The sequence below is a fragment of the Ictalurus punctatus genome, chromosome 27, assembly GCF_001660625.3.
Source record: "Ictalurus punctatus breed USDA103 chromosome 27, Coco_2.0, whole genome shotgun sequence".
Taxonomy (NCBI): domain Eukaryota; kingdom Metazoa; phylum Chordata; class Actinopteri; order Siluriformes; family Ictaluridae; genus Ictalurus; species Ictalurus punctatus.
The window spans coordinates 7279239-7302470 of NC_030442.2; the positions used below are offsets into that span (position 1 = coordinate 7279239).

Genomic DNA, 23232 nt, shown 5'->3' on the forward strand with positions numbered 1-23232 from the left:
CACACACACTCAAGGACACAAAAACACTCAGAGACCAGCCATTTATGTCAAAATTACAGCTACATATATTATCTATACTGCGATGGATTGGCACCCTGTCCAGGGTGTACCCCGCCTTGTGCCCGATGCTCTCTGGGATAGGCTCCATGTTCCCCGTGAGCCTGAAGGAAGGGTAAGCAGTATAGAAGATGGATGGATGGATATTACCTATACTGGCCTTGACAGAGCTACTAGATCTAAGTCTTTTATGTAGTCGATGCACGGCGGCTTCTTTTCGACTAAATACAACCTAATAATCTATTACCCAAACAAACCACGTACCAAAAAACATGCCAGCAGGTGCATCGGCTACCTGCAGCTAACAAATATATTGATGTTCATATATTGATATGAAAAATGAGTCTTCTGAACAAATAATAAATAAAAATTAATAAAACATAAATAAAGTCGAGTTCCTGCCGTAAATAAGTGTTAAAAACACAAGTATAACTACTGACACATTAGTAGTCTAATAACATTCTCTAAGAGTGCTCTCATGAGCTGTTCCAAACATCTGTGGTAGTTGTTGCGCACATGCGCAGAAGTTTTCGCTTAAATACATGTAGCTTATTCACATGTAACGTTTAATATTAACAACACTGTGACGTTTCCAGTACATACAAATGGCTCACAATCAATTTTCAATCAATAAAACTTCACTCCAACAAAAAAAAGTACGGGCAAACAGCGATTGGTGTATTTCCGTATCCGAAGGTTCCTCCCAGGCTTGGTTTCCACCCGGAACATTAAAGAGCCGTACACGGTCGTGAATGTCTTTCAGGTAAGCGCAGGTTAATGTTAGTTTTTCAGAGTGTTCGAGTCTCAGCTAATTCTTCGCATTTAATTTTCTAATGCGAATGTAACATTAAATGCTAAAGATAAACTTTTTTTTTTTTGCAGATAGATGAATGAATTCTCAGTAATATTTTATGCGGAATTTATTTCTCCTGTGTTACTTCTATAAGGTTCGTGTGTAATGTATTTCCTCTGCTTCGTTCCTCGTCCGACTTTTTGGAAAATAGACCGCATGTGGAACACACATAAATCATGCGCATTGTAAATTATAATAAAAATATAATTCTAAATATAAATAGAGTTATAAAAAAGAAAGAAATCTTGTTAATAGAAGAAAACGAGCATTATTAATGAAAGATTGCTAATAATTGTTTATAATTTAGCTAGATAACACCCAGCAGATTGACTTTTGTCGTTACTGATATATTTCAAATAATATTACATTTTAATTAAAAATAAAAAAAAGTATTGCTCAAATTGTGCTTAATGTTAATACAGAGTTTTGTTTTTCCTGCTTAGCTTCTGTGATTAAGGAGGGTTCTCGTATTGTGACTCTAATAAGGACCTTCCATCATGTTGTGTGTTTCCATGATGGCTGTGTGGAGATCCTTTCAGAACTGTTTACACTACAAACCCTGTAGATGTTCACTTAAATGGCTGATGGGAAACATAGTCCATAGAACCTGGACGTCCTCTGGTCCCCTAACATCCAGATCACGAGAAAGGGTCACCCCTGTTTTCACCAAAGCCTTGGCTTATGAAGACAAAGTGGCTATTATAGATAAGGACAGGAACCACAGCTATAACTGTTTGTACCACAGTAGTAGAGGCCTAGCAGCACAGATACACCAAGCATTAGCCTGCCACTCAGGAGATCTACAGGGCAAGCGCATTTCCTTTCTGTGTGCCAACGATGCTTCCTACACGGTGGCTCAGTGGGCGACGTGGATGTGTGGTGGCACAGCCGTGCCGCTCTACAGAAAGCACCCAGTTGCTGAGCTCGAGTATGTCATCTCAGATTCTCAGAGCTCACTGTTGCTGGCTGGGAAGCCTTACACTGCCATGCTGGAGCCTCTAGCACAGAAACTGGGGCTGCCATGTTTGCATCTCCCTCACACTTCCAGCTTGGACGCACTGCACGCAGCAGAGCCACAAAGCCAGTCTGAAGAGCTGATTTCTGATTGGGCAGAGAGGCCAGCCATGATTATTTACACCAGCGGAACGACAGGAAGACCGAAAGGAGTCCTGCACACACACGGCAGCCTGCTGGCGATGGTAAGAGACTGGTATATTTAAGCGTGTCTACACTTACAGGTGAATCCAATCCAAGAAGAAAGCTGAGCAGATGTACTTCTGAAACATTAAATGATTTGAGATACCTAAAGGCACCTAGATGAGAAGTTCAGGGTTAAAAGATGGCCAGAAAGTAAATATATAAAATTTGTATTTTTTATAAAAAACACATGAAAGACAACCTTTCAGGCAAGGTTTAACATCATGAAAACTACATCTTTAATGCATGTTTGTGTGCAGTGATGTGAAGAGAAAGAACATGACATTCTGGCTTCAAGATGGAGCTCGGTTTTAGCGGCTTTAGTGTTTTTATGACATGCTTTTGTCCATTTTTATGGTTAACAGAGTGTCATAGAGTGTGAGAAGCCACATAAGCAAGTCTGTGAGGCCTACTTACAGATGAGGTCGTACAAATCTGCAAAATGTTGATCATTTAAAAAAAAAAAAAAAAAAACCCAAGCGTGATCGTTACAGTTGCATTTAGTTGTTTATTTAGTTCTGCCCTGAAGAAGCTATTTCACATAACAGATGTTTACATATAGTCCACAAGACACAATAATAACTGAATTTACACAAATGAACCAGTTCAAAAGTTTACATACGCTTGATTTTTAATCCCGTGTGTCGTTACCTGGATGATCAGCGACTGTGTTTATGTTCTGTGAGAGTTGTTCACGAGTCCCTTGTTTGTCCTGAGCAGTTAAACTGATCACTGTTCTTCAGAGAAATCCTCCAGGTCCTGCACGTTCTGTACTTTTCCAGCATCTTCTGCATATTTGACCTCTTTCCAGCAGTCTCTATATGATGTTGAGATCCATCTTTTCACACTGAGGACGACTGAGAGACTCGTACACGACTATTACAAAAGGTGCGAACGTTCACTGACGCGCAAGAAGGCGACACGATACATTAAGAGCCGGGGGGTGTAAACTTTTGTACTAAAGGCAGTACTAAACAAACAAAAAATAGATCTTTAAACAAAATAATGTCAATTTACACTGATCATCCTGTTCAAAAGTTTACACCCCCACATGGCAGTCCTGACATTTAAACTCATAAAGTTTAGTCACTGGTACAGAACTTTATTCTTTGCAGTGATAATATAGCAGACCAATTCACAGCCATTTCTCAGAAATATTTAATGGTGATTTTGATAGATCGATAGATCAAAGAAATTTGGCACATCATACTTTAAAAAACAACAAAAAAAAACTGTTTATAGTTACATTTAAAGTTGTGGAACTTCTGTGAGACAAGTTATCACGTAATTACCGCTGCTATAAACAGTTTGCTCTCTCACCAGCCTCTCTCTCTCTCTCTCTCTCTCTCTCTCTCTCTCTCTCTCTCTCTCTCTCTCTCACTCACATAAAGTTAATAAGACACAGCTTGTCATGTTTCTGAGAAAGCTCAAAGTCCTCTGTCCTGAAAACCCCCTCGTGGCAGAAACTTACTGACTGTTACAAAGTGACACCTGAGACTTCTTCCATAAACGTTAAATAAACAGAAAACTTTTCCATAACAATGAATATAGTTTCTTACATAATATAATCTTTCTTAAACATCACCTTTAAAAAAAATCTGTTTATTATTAGTTTTAGATCATTTGGCAAGTCTGCCGTACAAATCTGGGTGAATGAGTTACTATAGAAACGATAAATAATTAGAACAAATGTTACATATAGTATAAACCTTTGATTACATTTTCAGCCAGCATTATTGTCAGAGCTGCAGTTATAGGAAATTAATCACCTTCTGACCAATCAGATTCGAGAATTCAAGAGCACTGTGGTATATCTTACTTGGCACTTTCATAATTAAAATATATTATAATAGATATTTTATATATATATATATATATATATATATATATATATATATATATATATATATATATATATATAAAATATGTTTTTTATTCAAACAAATTCTTCAATTAAGCCTACAATCTGCTTGAATTAGATTCCATAGGATGCTATTATAAAGTTTAAGAAGGTACAGTTATGTTTATTCATCTTTTTACTTCAAAAAACATTTCCTCAAGAAAAATGTCCCATCTTTTATTCCTAAGTGCTGCAGCGTAGACATTAAGGCTCTTGTTGTGTGTGATTAAAGATAGCTGTAATGGCCAGACGTGTAGCGTGAAGAGAACGCAAACACTCAGGAAAGTCGGCGTGAGAAAGGGAGTAAGAGAATTCTTCTCTCTACTGATCCGGAGGCCTAGTTTCTTCAGAGAAAAAGAGATGAGAATCGGTTTGTCTATTAGCTCTCCTTTTTTTCTTTCATTTCTTTTTCATCTGCCAGACTGAACAGTTTTTAGTGAATCTGGGCCGCCATGCAAAGCTGATCTGGTCTTACTCATGTTTGGGTGCACATAGTTTTGTTTTCATGCTGTCTCTTGAGGTTGCTGTCCTTGGTGCTGAACTAGCACTGAGTCTGAAACAGCTGTGGCTCTTTGGCCATCCTAGGATGGCCACTCCATCTGGTCCTTACCACAAAACCTTAGTGTAATCAATTGGAGGAAAATAACTTTTACACGATCACTCTTGAAATGTGCACAGTAGTGTCTGATTTAAAAATTTTTTTTGTTGTTTCTCTTCAGTTTTGCTTTGGAGTTATGAGGCAAATGAAGAACATGACTCAGACTTTCAGTCATTGTGATTTAAGACACTGTATGACTTGCTGTAATCTATAGACACGAACAAACCTGTCATGTTGTCCGTGCATATTTGTATTCATTTTTTTGAACTGTTGTTTTATGTTCCTTTAGTGCACGTTAAGCGCGTTCAATACTTTTGAATACTCACCTGCTGCTTCTTTGGTTAACAGATTCATACATTTCCCACAATGCTGAATGACTATCTGCTGATAGTGCTACCAGTGGCATTTAGCCCTCACTTCATCGCTATCTAAAGAGTATTAAACAGAAGCTCTTTCGGTTTTTAGTCTGTCCAGCACAGGCGCGTAACCTTGCCTGGGCATTGGGGACTGTAGCCCTGAAGAGTTTTTCTTTAGCGTTGAATAATCCTCCACTTGGAGCGGTTTGTCACTACGTAACTGATCGTCAGTCAAAGAAGACGGCGGTGCTGTAATTTTGTATCTTCACTGAACGGAGGCGAGACCAATCAGACAGGTTTTACAGTGAAATACATGGAAATACTCGTGTCTTATTGGCTGACAGCTCTCACTTCTGCCAAATACTAGCTCACATTAGTGTGAGGGGAAAATGGATACATGATGTTTTTAAAAATGTTTAACCAGTAATGGTTTTGAAACTGAAACACTAACATCCTCTGATGCTGAGCAGGAAAACAAGGTGTGTAAATGTCTATACGAGATCCAAGTTACATGAACATGATATGAGCGGAGCATAAGGACAGATAATGTACTTTGCATGGCTCTGTAGCAGCTAAACCCATACACTGATAGCTTAGTTGTGCTTCCTCTTGACTAGCGACACCAAACTAGCCTAGTTTCATGTTAGATAGCCAAAGAGTTTTATATTTTATCATTCTGGTAGTCCTGAAAATGTTACATCCGAGACAAGTGTTATGATAATTCCAATTTTTTGTCCAATTTTCACATTTTTTTCAAAGCAATTAGCCCTCGCATGCAAGAAAAAATGCATGGAAACGGTCTATGTAAAAGCTTAATAAGAATCTGGGCTAAGCCCTGGATGATTAACAGTCCAGCTAACGCCCTTGGTCCAGCTCTCTCACCTCCTCATTTGTACACTAATCTGTTTGAGCAAGGTTCACCTTGTAGCTGTGTTGCTTTCTGGAACTTTGAATCCAATGTGTTTGGTTTTTTTTTTTCCGTCTCCAGCACTCCTACATGGGATTTCTCATTAATACGGCATCGAACGTCACTGGGGAAATAGGGAATGAGAAGCAAATCTCTTGTGCTGTTAAAATGAAGCTAACTTGAAAAACTGACTGTTATCCCTCAAGTTTGAGATGGATGAAAGAGCAGTGTAACTGCACTAGCAATGTCTTGCTGTGACCTTAGAGTGGCACGTGACCGCTAACTTCTCACACTAATGATGAGAATACAGCGCCAACTAATAAACTAGTAAAAGAGTGACTAAGCACATCACAAATATTATAATATAGACATATTCAGGGTGGAGATTTTTTGTAATGAGTTCAGGTCAACCCCTGAATTATGTACAACTGTACAAAGGATTTATATTTGCATTTGAAGAATGACGGTGAAATTGCAGTTGCGTATAAAGATGCTGAGCTGTGAGGTGCGAGTGAAGCCAGTCTCTCAGACCACGTCCACTGCATCAGCAGCCTGCATGACCTGTGTCACTCTGTAGCTGCCTGATGATCATCAGTGTCTTTGTGTCACTCGTATATCAGTCCTCGGGCATGTGGTGGACACGCAGGTCACTATTTATTCACACTGTTTATACCGGCTAACCCATGTCTCTGTGTGGAGTTTTAGTGCTGAAAGAAAACCAGTGGCAGGTCATGCGGTGGGCACTGCCATTATTAATCACATTTGACACGCTTCTTGAGGTAACCTACACTTCTATGAAAAGCATAATATAAAGAAACCTCAATCAAGACGTTTAATATCCCATTCCCCTGCCATTCCTTTATTCTCTCGCTCTTTTCAATAGTGTGATACATGCTTATTCAATTTTGTTCAAATAGACCGCTTTTATATGAGACATTTCCACAAAGACGTCATGTGTGAATGAGCTGAAGGCCATAGTGGGGCAGGAAATAGGAGGCAATTAAACAAACGACAATACAGTAACACAACAACCTCTCTCTCTGTCTCTCTCTCTTTCTGGACCTCTGTCTCTCTCTCTCTGTCTCTCTCTGTCTCTCTCTCTCTCTGTCTCTCTCTCTTTCTGGACCTCTCTCTCTCTGTCTCTGTCTCTCTCTCTGTCTGTGTCTCTCTCTCTCTCTGTCTCTGTCTCTCTCTCTTTCTGGATCTCTCTCTCTCTGTCTCTCTCTCTCTCTGTCTCTCTCTCTTTCTGGACCTCTCTCTCTCTGTCTCTCTCTCTGTCTCTCTCTCTCTCTGTCTCTCTCTCTGTCTCTCTCTCTCTCTGTCTCTCTCTCTCTCTGTCTCTCTCTCTGTCTCTCTCTCTCTCTGTCTCTCTCTCTCTGTCTCTCTCTCTCTCTCTGTCTCTTTCTCTCTCTGGACCTCTCTCTCTCTCTCTCTCTCTCTCTCTCTCTCTCTCTGTCTCTTTCCCTCTCTGTCTCTCTCTCTCTGTCTCTCTCTCTCTCTCTCTCTCTCTCTCTCTCTCTGTCTCTCTCTCTCTCTCTCTCTCTCCCTCTCTCCCTCTCTCTGTCTCTCTCTCTCTCTCTCTCTCTCTCTCTCTCTCTCTCTCTGGACCTCTCTCTCTCGCTCCCTGCCCCCCCCCCTCCCTCTCTCTCTCTCTCTCTCTCTCTCTCTCTCTCTCTCTCTCTCTCTCTCTCTCTCTCTCTCTGGACCTCACTCTCTCGCTCCCTGCCCCCCTCCCTCCCTCCCTCTCTCTCTCTCTCTCTCTCTCTCTCTCTCTCTCTCTCTCTCTCTCTCTCTCTCTCTCTCTCTCTCTCTCTCTCTCTCTCTCTCTGGACCTCTCTCTCTCGCTCCCTGCCCCCCCCCTCTCTCTCTCTCAGGTCCAGGCCCTGGTGAGTGAATGGGCTTGGAGCAGAGATGATGTGATTCTGCACACATTGCCCCTCCATCACGTGCATGGCATTGTGAATACGCTCATGTGCCCGCTGTGGGTGGGGGCCACCTGCATCATGCTGCCGGACTTCAGCCCTGAGAAGGTAGAGTACAATATATTAATGATTGTACCGCTCCATATTGTGAATTGTGATCTTCCCTATGACGTATCCAAAGATCCTCTGTGTACAGTCGATGTCCGTTAGATTAGCCTGCACTATCTATTTTGACCATTTATAGTAATGTATGAATGGCAGGATATATCCAAACGCATGTTTGGCATTGCTCCGAGTGATCAAATTGATCAGATCACGTAGCCTTCTGTCATATCAGAATTCTCACAAGCCAATGTAGTCATAAGGATTATGCCAGATAATGTGAAGCTATGCAAAATAATAGCACCTCATTAATGAACCACTAACTGCTTTCCAGAAAGGTGTTACACCTTCTTCAGTGGGACTGACGGGCAGAGAAACCACGCCTCCTTGATAGACCCTAAAACAGTGGTCACCAATCTTTTTAAGCTCAAGATCCCTGACCTCAGCCTTGGTGAAAGGCAAGATCGACTTAATGAAGTGTTGAGAGAAAAAGGCAGCCCAGATTGTACTTCCAACTCGATGGTATTTATTTAGGCTAATTGTATTTGAATGACATGAAATGCTTTGGTCCAATGTTCCAGAACTTCCACCACACACCAGCTATAATTGGAGAGGAGAAAGTGATGTAGCAAATTCAGGGATGGAGATTATTAGGGGGCCATGATAGAGAAGGGCCAATGGGGGAATTTTGCCAGGGCACCGGGGTTATACCCCTAATCTTTTAGGATAAGTCTCTTGGGATTTTTAATGACCACAGAGAGTCAGGACCTCTGTTTAATGTCTCATCCGAAGGACGGTGCTGTTTTTATAGTATAGAGTCCCCGTCACTGTACTGGGGTATTAGGCCCAACACAGTCCACAGGGCGAGCGCCACCTGCTGGCCTCACTAATACCACTTCCAGCAGTAACCTTAGTTTTCCCCAGGAATTCTCCCATTCAGGTCCTGGCCAGGCTCAACCCTGCTTAGCTTCAATGGGAAAACAAAATTCTAAGTCAGTGCAATTAAGCCTGTGTGTGCCAAACTACAAAGCCTGTGAGTGCTTTGTAGTTTGGCTCATAGCTACAGACAGCCAGTCTGAGGCAGTCTCTGAGGTGTCTGTCAGTAAGGCAGCTCCTGTACTTTGATTTGATTATTTTCATTTGTGAAAATGCCATTTTACCGAGGAAAATGGATCCAAAGTAGGCACTCACTTTGAGTGCACATGTGGTGAGGAGAGGAAACTTCTCTCTGCTCCCCAAAAGTCACTTCCCCTTGATCTGGCTTTCAGCTCATTTTGCGAACCAGCCATCTCCATGTCGGCTCCACTCACATTCGTCTCAAACCCGTTCCTGCCCATTGATGTAGCAGCAAGTACCTTCCATGACGTCTGACTGACAAAAATGCTGATTGAACTCTGTCGCTACTTTGTCCAGGTGTCTTTGATGGCCTGTAACATTTTCTTCAGGTTGGGAAAGTGTGTCATCCTTCCGTTCTTTAGATGTGTGATCCAAACACCGAACTTTGCCTTGAAGGCATTCACTGCGCTTATCATGTGGGGCAGGTGTGGGTCTTTTCCCTGGAACTCCTTGCTGAGTGAGTTCAGTTTTGCCATTAGATCTGTCAGAAATCTCGGGTCCAGTGCAAAAGAGCGAGGAAATCCTCCTTTGTTGCAGAATCTTGGAAAGCCACAGACTGAGCTGTGTCCATCACGTCCAGGGGTTCATCGAACTGTAGTGAAAAATATTCACAGACTGACATATCCCTTAACACTTGTCGATGCACGTGCGGATTTGATGTCTTTGTTTTTGAAGCCGTTGAAAGGCTTCTTGTGTTTAACCAAAAGCTGCCTTAGATGAAATGATACTTCAGTAGCAGCCTTATTTTGAGCGGAAGGTTTTTTCCGAAGCGACCGTTGGGCCTTCAACTCCGATTTCAACTTGTCAGCTTTCCTAGCATGGATTGCACTCTTTGGTGGGTAGCTGTCTTTCAATTTCTGGTGGTTGGCATTGTGGTGCTGCTCCAGATTTCCTCTTTTAGACAGTGCTTGTGTTTGGTGGCACAACATACATACACGCTTGTCTTTTTTCGACGTTTAGGACATTTAACGTACCGGGACTTTTCTCTTATCTCTTTGGTCACTTTAAAGAAGCACCTGCTATGCTGAAAAAAATACAACAGCTGGCTTAAGAGAAAGAAAGAGAGGTGCTTGCAAAACTGAACATTAATCAGGGATAATGTAGTTGTGTATTTATTTTTCTATTATTTTTGGGAGCTACAGGGAAAGTCTTAAAGATCTACCAGTTGATCATGATTGACAGGTTGATGACCCCTGCCCTAAAAAGCATCAAGACCTTGGCCCCTTCACTAGGCCTTAATAGTACAAAGGCAACGTGTTCTTCACTAGACCTAACGGGTACAAACGCCTCATATGCCATTGCCAGATCTTCCTGCAGTTCTCGCCTGATTTCCCACTGGAGCTAAGCAGGGTTGAGCCTGGCCAGTACCTGGATGGGAGACCTCCTGGGGAAATCTTAGATTGCTGCTAGAAGTAGTATTAGTGTGGCCAGCAGAGGGCGCTCACTCTGTGGTCTGTGTGATGCCTGGTACCCCAGTATAGTGACGGGGACACTATTGCTAATACTGTCAAAACAGCACTGTCTTTCAGATGTTAAAGTGAGGTCCTGAATCTCTGTGGTCATCAAAAATCCCTGGACGCTTATTGTAAAAGAGTAGGAGTATACTCGGGTGTCCTGGCAAAATTCCCCCATTGGCCCTTCTCTATCATGGCCCCCTAATAATCCCCATGCCTGAATTGGCTACATCACTCTCCTCTCCTCTCCTCTGAACTAATAGCTGGTGTGTGGTGGGCGTTCTGGCGCACTATGGTGGTTGAGGAGATTCCCCCGACCCGTACTATGTAAAGCGCTTTGAGTGTCTAGAAAAGCGCTATATAAATGTAACTCAACTCTTTCACCGGTTGTAACAATTACAACGGTCATGCCTCCTTTACTGGGCTCGACAGGGACTAAACCCACACCACTTCACTGGCTCTGATGGGACTAATGCAGTCCCTCCTTTGCTAAGATTCGCAGGTACATAGTCCATACCTCCTTGACCAGGTCTTCTCTGCACAGAGAAACATGGAACACATGCTTCACACTCATAGAATCCCATGAGCAGCTTTCTGTCTAAACAGGTGTTGATTCATTGTTTTTTTATAACAGCGTAGTAGTTATAGGAAAGTATTTCCAGCTGCAAGGCCACTCGCATCGGTTCTATAGTAACTTACTCATGGACTTGTTTGGCGGAGCTCTACAGTACATGAATTTTCTGTGTAATAACGTTTATGTAACATTTCTGGATGGCGTCTAAAGCTGTTGCCTTGAGTTCTTAATAATGGAGGGCCTGATGGTTTCTCAGTAACATGACAAGTTGCATTGTTTTGGCTTATTAAGTTCAAAAGAGGAGAAGGAGTGTCTGTGTATAACTACCGGAAGATAAGTGATGAGAAGAACGAACATGTACAGTGGTGCCCAAAAGTTTGTATACCCCTTGCAGAATCTTAATACTGTTAACAAAATAAGAGGGATCATAAAAATCCCATGTTTTTTTTATTATTTTTATTATTATTTAGTTCTGTCCTGAATAAGCTATTTCACATAACACATGTTTACATATAGTCTACAAGTCAAGATAATAGCTGAATTTGTGAAAATTACCCCGTTCAAAAGTTGGATGATCTGTGTCAATTGTTAATATTTTGTCTTCTGGGAGACTGGACACTGCTCATCCTGTTCAAAAGTTTACATCCCCCCGGCTCTTAATGTATCGTGTCGCCTCCTGGAGCGTCAGTGAATGTTTGCACCTTTTGTAATAGTCGTGTACGAGTCCCTCAGTCGTCCTCAGTGTGAAAAGATGGATCTCGACATCATATAGTCACTGTTGGGGTCACATATGCAGAAGAAAATAACTCAACACACAGCCATTAATGTCTAAACCGCTGGCAACAAAAGTGAGTACACCCCTAAGTGAAAATGTCCAAATTGGGCCCAAAGTGTCAGTATTTTGTGTGGCCACCATTATTTTCCAGCACTGCCTTAACCCTCTTGGGCATGGAGTTCACCAGAGCTTCACAGGTTGCCACTGGAGTCCTCTTCCACTCCTCCATGATGACATCACGGAGCTGGTGGATGTTAGAGACCTTGTGCTCCTCCACCTTCCGTTTGAGGATGCCCCACAGATGCTCAATAGGGTTTAGGTCTGGACATTTTCACTTAGGGGTGTACTCGCGTTTGTTGCCAGCGGTTTAGACATTAATGGCTGTGTGTTGAGTTATTTTGAGGGGACAGCAAATTTACACTGTTACACAAGCTGTACACTCACTACTTTACATTGTAGCAAAGTGTCATTTCTTCAGTGCTGTCACATGAAAAGGTATAATCAAATATTTACAAAAATGTGAGGGGTGTACTCACTTTTGTGACATTCTGTGTGTGTGTGCATGTATGTATGTATATCTATGTACATATATATATATATATATATATATATATATATATATATATATATATATATATATATATATATATATAATGTGTATGTATGTATGTATATGTGTATATGTGTGTGTGTATGTATGTATATATTTTACTTGACCCCGTATGTTTATTCTCAGTTTGTGGTCTGTTCTCATTCTGGTGTGTTATCAAAAATTCTTGACTGTAGTTTCAGCAGTTGTTTCAGCTTTGAATGTACTTATAAAATACCCGTATTACATTTATCCCTTTCATTTATTGTTCTTTACGTGTGATGATTAAGCACCTCAGGTTTGTGATCTCTAAGGGCTCTATAGGGCCGTGTTTTTGAGCCAGTGTGTGGTGTGTAGCGTAGGGAAGAGGTGGTGACGGTGGTGTGTGTTCAGCCTTATCGGGAAGTTGTCACAGGGCCGCGCTAATTGTAGCCACGTCGCCGCTCTGCCACCACTGTAGGCGTCGGTGGCAGCGACCAGGAGCTGACAGGATATGTGTGTGTGTGTGCGCGTAAGAGAACGAGACTAGACTGTCACACCAAAGCGTTGGAGTGCGCGTGATGGATTGCCCCGTGCGGCTTTGTATCCGAGTGTTGCAGACTCGCTAGAGGATCAATCGATGCGCTGACGTTGAAGGATGATCGGGCGGCTCTGGAAGAGGAGGAGGTTTAAAGGTCCTGTGGATTTTAATGGGAGTCAAGGTGCTGCGTGACAGCAAAGGGTGGAGAGGACACCGTCAAAACAACAGCAGCACCTTCACGCCAAGAAGTCTACATTCTCTTTACTGATATGACCTTGTGAGCCAAAGACAATGAAGTTTCAGTTTACGAAAAAACATCAGTGCTTTTTATTATTTATTTTTTTTACTTTTGTTCTCTGGCTTTATTATTTACAACATGAGGCTTCAGAAATTTTTAATGAAGCAGAAAAATCGATCCGTGCAGCGCTTTTGTTTTTCTGAGCTGTTTGACTGATTAGGATGCAATTTTGCTTCCTGCTCAAGTGGAAAATACACCGAGATTTAGGGATGAATGGGTTTGTTTTTCCCCTCAGTACCGGGAGTGTGTAGTCAGAAAGACAGAGCTTTACAGGATCTATATATTAAATATTAAACCTGCGGATTTTCTTGGATTTTAATTGAGTGTTTCTCATGATATCGCATGACATTTCTACTTTATCAATTAAACATAAGCTACAAAGGCTGTGCACGTGGAAGAAAAAAAAAAGTCAACATTAAGAAATAAACCGGTGAAAATAAGGTGCTAAGAGCAGTGTGTCGCAGGTTTAAGGAAAAGTGCAAAGCTTGCCAGCACAGCTATAAATACAGAAATAAAATCCGGTACAAATATTATAGATTTGCTCGCCTCTGCTGATGAAATTCGGCAGCGTCCGTGACGGTAATATTGTGTGAGCGCTGAATATATCTATTGTGCATTCAGAAAACTGCTTATCTAGTTTAATGCGGAATTTGAAGTGACACATTGGATCTTGAAGGATTACTGCAGTGTTTTGCAAACTAGTGTCTATTTGCCACGTCTGCACTCAGTGTGAGATTTCCACAAACAATAATGTAAATTTCTTTGTACTAAGAAAAAGAGCCAAGTTGGTTATAATGGAAGTCTAAGGGCAGTTGGTGAATTCCGCTAATTAACTTGAATTCCGACTCATTTACAGCCGTTATACTAACAATAAAGGTAAAAGTAATTCTAAACTTTTTTGCCTATAGTTCGGAGGTATCCGTGTGCCGTCAGCCTGAAGCTCAGGTACGTCCCTGTTTGCAGTCCCCTCTGAAACTATTGGAACGTCATTTGTTCGTGCTCTACACGAGACATTCGGGTTTGAGATCAAAAGGCGGATTTCAGCTTTTATTTCCTGGTCTTTACATCTAGATGTGTTAAACAGCTTAAAACATAGAACCCTTTTGTATCGGTCCACCCAATTTGTAGGTGAGCAAAAATATAGGAACCGATCAGTTTTGAAGTAAATTAAAGTACTGTCGTGATCATAAATTCACAAACCATTTTGGGAGAATCTGCAAAATGTTAATAATTGAAAAATAAGAGGAAACATGAAAATTGCAGTTAGTTTTTTTTATTTAGTTCTGCCCTGAATAAGCTGTTTCACATAACAGAAATTTACATATACTCCACGAGACATAATAACTGACTGAATTTACACAAATGAACCAGTTCAAAAGTTTACACACACTTGATTATTAATCCCGTGTGTCGTTACCTGGATGATCAGCGACTGTGTTTATGTTCTGTGAGAGTTGTTCACGAGTCCCTTGTTTGTCCTGAGCAGTTAAACTGCCCGCTGTTCTTCAGAGAAATCCTCCAGGTCCTGCACGTTCTGTACTTTTCCAGCATCTTCTGCATATTTGACCTCTTTCCAGCAGTCTCTATATGATGTCGAGATCCATCTTTTCACACTGAGGACGACTGAGGGACTCGTACACGACTATTACAAAAGGTGCGAACGTTCACTGACGCACAAGAAGATAACACGCTACATTAAGAATCGGGGCTGGGGGGGCGTGTAAACTTTTGAACAGGATGATCGGTATAAATTGTTATTAGTTTGTCTTCTGGGAAACATGTAGACATCTTATGTCGCTTCTGAAAAGCAGTACTAAATCGGGGGGGAGCTCTAATTAACAATTTACACAAATCTTCCTGTTCAAAAATTTACACCCCCCACCCCGGCTCTTAATGTGTCATGTTGTCTTCTTTGTTTGCACCTTTTGCATCATTTTGTTCATTCACTTTATTATTGTAGCACCCATGAGACGCAAACTAAGGCTGGCATTGAACAAGGAAGCTTAAAGTCCTTCAACGTTGAATCTTGAATTAATGAAAGCATTCTACAAAAACAAGATTGCTTGTTGAGTGAATTCAGCGTCTGCCCATAGATTTGAATCGTGAGCAAGTTTCACGTAAACAGGCTTTCGGTTTGTTTGTTTTTCTTTACAGGCAAGTGTATCGAAATTCTTGTTCATGGTAATCAAACCTGCGCTCCAGAAGCGGTAGGTTAAAAAAAAAACGGCACAAAAAAAACCCACTGGAGTATTCCTTTAAGACCTAACACATTTCTGCTTGAATAACTTTTTTTTTTTTTTTTTTTTGAGACAGGAAAATGCTTCAGATTCCACTTTAAAACTAGAGAAGCTGAGCTTTCTGATTGTGAGGACCGAGCTGGATTTGTGGGAAGAACACTGCAGTGTTGCTGATGTATATATTTAAAGTGTAAGACTGATGTATAGTGTTCTATAGGAACGGCTCGTTATTGTTTGAAGGTGAATCAGTGGTGACGTTTATAGTTCATAGTTTTGAGAAGGACATGCGATACACCTTCAAATTTGTCTGCGTTAAACATTGCCGTATATCATAAAACGTCCGGTCTAGGCGATTTCTATCGTTATGGATATTTCGCGTGAACACGGTTATGTTGATAAATAATGTAGACAGTGAGGAAATCTATTAACCCTGAGAAATGGATGGAGAGAGACGAAGACGAGGTGAGACGAGAGGAGAGAAGAAGTTGGGAATCAGTTACAGCTAATAAAAGAGTGTGTGCTGTCTTAGAGAGAGAAAGGGAGAGAGTGTGTGTGTTTGTGTGTGTGTGTGGAGGGGGGGTGAGACAGAGAGACTGATAAGAGAGCGGAGGCACTGAAGCAGGAAATAATGAAATGGAGAGAGTGAGGAGGAGGGAAGGCTGGAAGAAGGCAGCATCCTTTGTGGTGCGGGGGGAGGGGGGGGGGGTGTTGGGGTGGTGGAGGAGGAGAATCTGTCGTTCACCTTCAATTAATTCACACTTTTCTCCCACAGCGGCGTGGAGGTGCAGCCAGCCGTGCAGCCTCGCTCTGCGACCGACTATGTGTGTGTGAGTGAGTGTGCCTGTGAGAGAGAAAGAGAGAGAAACAACAAAGTCTAGATATAAATGCAGATCGTATTTGATGTCTGGATGTTATTTGTTACTGTAGCTTGTGTGTGTTTTGTTGAATTTATACATGCGTGCTTGTTACCAGTTATCCATCACTTATATGATGAAAGTTCATGATTATTATCATTTAAACGAGATTGTTATGCCCACACTGCACCTGTTCGTTCGGTCCTGATTGGATGACAATGATCGCATCAGAATAAATCATGTGATCAACTTTGTGTCTCTTTGCCTGTGTCGTACTATCACGTCAGCCTGGCTTGTTAGTGTGCTCTCCTTTTTTGTGAGTTTCTTACTGGACATGTATTTATTATTATTATTATTATTATTGGAATATATATCTAAATGGGCATGCATCTCTGTCACACCTAACTCTATCCTAACCCTAATACATACAGCGCATTGCATAAGCCACATTAAAGCCTAGGATTGAAATGGACTTAATTGGCATTATGTTTTGATAAACACACGTGCAAAATATTTTATTGTGACGGAAATCAATTTGTTGGTTGCGTAGGTATTCACCCCCTGGGTGAATGCTTGGTATAACCACCTCTGGCTGTAGTTCCAGCTGCAACTGCAAAGGTCTTCTGGGATATCTGCCTATCACCTATAAAAATCAGGGTCCTGATGGTTTTACCTGTTCTTCTTGGCAGTTGCTCAAGCTCTGTCAGCTGAACAGCAGTTTTCACTTTTTCAAATTGAGCTCTACAGGTTTTCTTCTAGGATTTGTATCTTTATATGGCTCTATTCGTCTCGCCCTCAGCCTTGACCAGTTTCGCAGTCCCTGCTGAAAAGCATCCCTATAACACGATGCTACCGGCACCATGCTTTACTATGCCGATGTTGTTCTCGGGGTGCTGAGCAGCTTTGAGTTTCTGCCAAATGCACTGCGTTGTGCTAAAGTCAGAACGTCTACTTTAGGTCTCATCAGACCAGAGAACCTTTTCACACGTGTTGGCTGAGATTCCAACATGTGATATGTGTGAGTTTTCAGCCTTTCAACAGTGGCTTTCTTCTTACCACTCTTCCATAAAACCCAGCTTTGTGGAGTCTCCAGACTATGGCTGTCTCGTCTACAGCTTCTCCCGTCTGAGTCGCGGATCTTCCTTTCTACCCTCGGCCTTTTGGTTGCTTCTCTGAATGATCATCTGTTTACCCAGACGCTGACTTTTGGTGAACGGTTTCCTCTAGACAGGAGTCACAGATGTTTTACATTCTTTGCACTTTTTAATAATAGATTTAATGGTGTTTCACAGGGTTTATTTATTTATTTATTTTGAAAATATAACCTGTTAATTTAGGAATTCAGGGGGTTTCACAGCAACAATACTTTTGCAGTCACAACATTTTTTTATTTATGAATAATTTTGCAAACTATATTTTTCTCTATCCGCTTTCATTATTTAATGGTTAATTTTGATCATATTTATTTATTTAATTGATAATATTAATATGGCAGTAATATTTCATTATTATTTATTATCGAATCATTAATTATTAATTCATTGTAAGCTATTTGTTGTAGAGTCATGACATATAATCCTAATTAAGGCTACAACACTACAAAATGTGGAAAAAGTTTAAGAAGGTGCGAATTCTTATACAAGTTACTGTATACTATATTCTGCCTACACTCTCTCTCTCTCTCTCTCTCGCTCTGTCTGTCTGTGTCTCTCTCTCTTTCTCTCTCAGGTCTGGGAGCAGTTGCTGAGTTCCCAGTCTCCAGCGGTGACCGTGTTCATGGCCGTCCCCACCATATACTCTAAACTGATCCAGCACTATGACCAGCACCTCACACATCCACATGTACAGGACTTCATCAGAGCTGTGTGTAAAGAGAGGATCCGGTAATGCCCAGTAATGCTCAACATAAAAACACACACACACTCCTGTAACAGTTAATAGTCTGCAGCTGTCTCCAGATTACACGATGTACCCCTTTAAACTGTGTCGCCTTTTTTTTTGGGGGGGGGGGGGCAATATGCAGGTTGATTTGGTGTATAAGTGGAGTTACTCTATTTTACATAACATTTACACTACCCTTATAATGGTGCATCAGCACCCTTTACTGGTGTAGCCTTGTTTAGTTTTTGTCCTGTTAGTGTTGGTAGCGTGCAGGGCTGAAAGGAATATTAGTATTATAACTTCTCACAACCTTACCCAAAGCATGTTAGTGTTTATTTTTAAAAAGGGTCAATTACAGTTCTATTAAAGCTTAGCTAAATTATCACATGTACCTCTCTTTGCTATATCGAGGGGTGAGGAAGCATTGCAACTGACTACATATAAATATACAGATTCTATAAATAAACTGACATTGTAAATATACTGTAAGGAGGGCGCACGGTGGCTTAGTGGTTAGCACGTTCGCCTCACACCTCCAGGGTCGGGGGTTCGATTCGATTCGCACGTTCTCCCCGTGCCGCGGGGGTTTCCTCCGGGTACTCCGGTTTCCTCCCCCAGTCCAAAGACATCCAAAGACATGCCAATGCTGATTGTCTAAAGTGTCCGTAGTGTATGAATGGGTGTGTGAGTGTGCGATGGACTGGCACCCTGTCCAGGGTGTACCCCGCTGTCCAGGTTTCCCCTGAAAAGGATAAGCGGTATAGAAGATGGATGGATGGATGGATATACTGTAAATGTGTGTTCCCTTTTAAAAAAAATCCTGATTCAATAATGCAAATGCTATATTTATCAGTAATTACTGTATATCAGTATTGACTGAGCGCAGGTCAGTTATAAACAGTCTGATCCGGATGAAAGCGTTCAGGAAATTGATATTGATTTGTATTATATTTATCTTTACCAGGTCCATCCGGTTCTTGTGCCGGTTAATTTATGGTGCTGCTGCTCTTCCCCCTAAACCCTGAGCTGCACTGCCAAAGTATAACCTATGTGTAGGAAACACTGCGATAAGATAATACGATAACAGTAATACCTATGGTAATGGAATATAATAACTACTTAAAAGCTTGGCCCCCGGGCAGAAATGATTGTTTTGGCCCGTTTACGTTTTCGAAACACTTTCTGTAAAATACATGCATTTATAGTTGTGATAACCAGCAATAAAAAAGACCAAGGTGTTGTCCAAGGTTTTCACTGTACATTTAGTTCATTAATCTTATGATGTAAACGGTCATGATGGACATCCAGTTACGATTAAAGATTGCATAAACTGTTGGCCTTTAAAGAGCAGTCCCCAAACATCTTCTAAGCACATTAGTAAACTCTCTTTCTTTCTCAGTGGGTCAAGTAGCTTCCATCTGAACTCAAGAATAACGATTTTTTTTTTTATTATTATTTTTATTCCAACTCATTTTATTCCATGTTTTGATGCAAGATCCATTTTTTTATTGCACTAAAAGTCCAAAATGATTACTCACAAAAAAAAAAAAAAGAAGAATGCTTTCTTGGACCAAAGACTAAAATCAATAAGAAAGTTGATGATGCAGCCAAACCGCTTGAATGATGATTATTTTGTTTAAAGATTTGTTCTCGGTGCAGCTGCAACCCTCCAGTCACACTAGCGCGCAATAAACTGCTCTTTTTGCTCCCCCTTCGTCTTTAATGGGATTTAATATTGAATTAGCACTCGGATCAAATCCCAGTTAGAATTCTCTAAATAAACAGCCTGTGCTGCAGGATTTGGACCGAGGAATTTACTGAAGACATTATCTGGATATTTGTGGCTTTACCGTGTCGTAACCTATTTGCATAATTTTCAAGAAATCGCTAGTTGTCGCTGTGTTGCAGACTTGTACAGATTATATGATTTAGTCCATTGCTGGTATTCACTTCAATTCGATTTTATTTGTATAGCGCTTTTAACAGCGGACATTGTCTCAAAGCAGCTTTACAGAAATATATGAACACAGGAAACAGATTTTAAGTGTGTGGATTTGTCCCTATTGAGCGAGCCATTGGCGAAGGAAAACCCCCGAAGATGATATGAGGAAGAAACCTTGAGAGGAACCAGACTCGGAAGGGAACCCGTCGTCATCTGGGTAACACCGGATAGTGTGAACGTAAAGGGAAGTTCATTATGGTTTGAAAGCGTAAAAAGATCCATCCATTTCTAGTCCATCTTTCAGTGGCTGGACTAGACGATTCCTTATTTCATACCACAGTGCTGTTGAATGCTTTATTCATACTTCTGACAGCAGTTCCAGCTGGAATTTAAATTACAGGTTTATTTTAATATGCTTGTTCTAATACATTACTAACTACTCATACTGCTACTTCTACAGTACTAACTACTACTCATAAATCTTATATGATGTACAGTGAGGGAAAGAAGTATTTGATCCCCTGCTGATTTTGTACGTTTGCCCACTGACAAAGAAATGATCAGTCTATAATTTTAATGGTAGATTTATTTGAACAGTGAGAGACAGAATAACAACAACAACAAAAAAAAAATCCAGAAAAACGCACGTCAAAAATGTTATAAATTGATTTCTGTTCAAATAAATTCTCACTGTTCGAATAAACCTACCATTAAAATTATAGACTGATCATTTCTTTGTCAGTGGGCAAACGTACAAAATCAGCAGGGGATCAAATACTTCTTTCCCTCACTGTACGCTGTTCATAATCTAAACTAAGTAAATAATCTAAGCGTAATCTAAATAATAATAAAAGCAGGTTGCTTTGTTTTATTATTTTTTTGAAAGAAAAGAAAAAGTATCATCGTCAATATGGTGAAGTATTTTGTAAGGAGACATTAAATGAACCTTTATGGAAGGAGTCTGCAGTGTCGATGCTTTGTACCAGTCAGTACGTTTCCTCACATGGGAGAGTTTTCAAGCACAGTCTGGTTTCTGGGTAACGTGCATTTTTCCGTCTTATTAACCATTAAAAATAAAAAAGATGCCGCTGAGGGGATGACTGTTACAACTTTTATAACTGTTGTCTGAAGGACTTTCTAACAACATTCAATTTAACTATGAATGGTTAAAAGTGCGGAATGCCTTACATTAAAATATTACAAATGTAAGAATTGTAAATTGCTGTGCTATAAGAGGAATCAAACACTTGCTGACTTAATTTTTATTTATAATAATAATAATAATAATAATAATAATAATTATTATTATTATTGGGGGGGCATGGTGGGTTATTGGTCAACACATTTGCCTCGCATCTGTGCGGTTGTTGGGGTTCGAATCCTGCCACCACCCTGTGTGCGCAGAGTTTGCATATGTCCCTCATGCTTTGGGGGTTTACTCCGGGTACTCCGGTTTTCTTCCCCCAGGCCAATAACATGTGCTGTAGGCTGATTGGCATTTCCAAATTGACTGTAGTGTGTGTGTGATTGTGCCCTGTGACGGGTTAGCACTAGCATGTCCCCCGCCTTGTGCCCGAGTTCCCTGGGATTGGCTCCAGGCTCCCCGCGACCCTGTGTAGGATAAGCGGTATAGAAAATGGATTGACGGATGGATTATTATTATTATTATTATTATTATTATTATTACATTTCTTACTTAATGGCTCACTACAGTCAGATACAATGGAAAATGCTCCAATATTACATATCTGTGAGTGGCAAAAGTATGTGAACCTTAAGTGGTCTTAAATTTCCTCCTTTTGTATACAATCTGTCGGACTGTGGATTGGTGGAGTCCAAACTCTTTTTCTGAGGTCCTCAGAAATCTCCTTTATTCATGCCATGATCAGATTTTGATATATCCCTGTTATTTAATAAAAAAGAATAGGGTGCTCACTCACACCTGCTTATCATCCCATTGATTGAAAACACCTGACTCTAATTTCCCCTTCAAACTAACTGCTAATCTTAGAGGTTCACATACTTTTGCCACTCACAGATATGTAATATTGGCTCATTTTCCTCAATAAATAAATGACAAAGTATAATATTTTTGTCTCATTTGTTTAATTAGGTTCTCTTTGTCTACTTTTAGGGCTTGTGTGAAAATCTGATTATGTTTTAGGTCATATTTATGCAGATGTATAGGAAATTCTAAAGGGTTCACTAACTTTCAAGCACCACTATGCTGTAATTTCTACATTACACTGGACACTAATACGCTATAAGGCTTTTGTTCCTGAAAGAGAGTAAACCCATCTGAAGATGTGTCACAGTACAGTACTCTGTGTACGTTGTCTTGAAAGCTTGTTTACGTTACTTCTCATCGCAGGTTGATGGTGTCGGGTTCGGCCGCTCTCCCCCAGCCCGTTCTGAAGCGTTGGAGAGAGGTCACGGATCATGTACTGCTGGAGCGCTACGGCATGACTGAGATTGGCATGGCACTGTCCAACCCGCTGAATGGACCACGAATCCCCGGTAATCATAACACTCCAGACCTTAAAGAAATAGTTTGGCCAAGATTAAAATGGACGGGGGTTACATTTAATTTCGTTACTAGGCTTATGATTTTACTTTCACAACTGTAACATTTCTAAAATATTATAAAATTTGTAAAAAAAAAAAATAAATAATTATAATAATAAAAATTAGAAAATTTGTAAAAAATTATATATATATATATATATATATATATATATATATATATATATATATATATATATAAAATTTGTAAATAAAAAAATGGAAAATTTGTAATAAATAAATAAATAATAAAATAAATAATAATAAAAGTTAAAATTTCAGATTTTTTTAACTTTTTATTATTTATTTATTTATTTATTTATTTATTTATTTATTTTTGACAAATTTAAAAAAAAAAAAATTCCTAACACACTTAACTAGAACCATATTTCACCGTACGGTTTCTTTCACCGTATGACCCCCTGTTATTACACACGTTGGTGTTTATCGTAATAATTTCGACACACAGAAAAACGGTGGGCGAATTAATGTATTTTTGTTCGCGACTGTACATTAGCTTTGTTACTCCAGAGCACGT

The 23232-nt window shown here is 40.4% G+C and overlaps 1 protein-coding gene across 2 annotated transcripts in view; it reads left to right on the plus strand.

The window, feature by feature from the left end:
* The first annotated feature begins 730 nt into the window (after positions 1–730).
* The window catches only part of acsf3 (acyl-CoA synthetase family member 3), a 77131-nt gene continuing 54629 nt past the window's right edge, over positions 731–23232 (plus strand). The window contains exons 1-5 of one of the 2 annotated variants that reach the window (XM_047151652.2): positions 731–820; positions 1354–2109; positions 7743–7898; positions 18038–18192; positions 22504–22649. In XM_047151652.2, coding sequence (XP_047007608.1) covers positions 1408–2109; positions 7743–7898; positions 18038–18192; positions 22504–22649 — 1159 coding nt within the window. In that variant the 5' untranslated portion in view covers positions 731–820; positions 1354–1407. The remainder of the gene's footprint in view (positions 821–1353; positions 2110–7742; positions 7899–18037; positions 18193–22503; positions 22650–23232) is intronic. The other variant, XM_047151653.2, reaches the window with a different exon arrangement.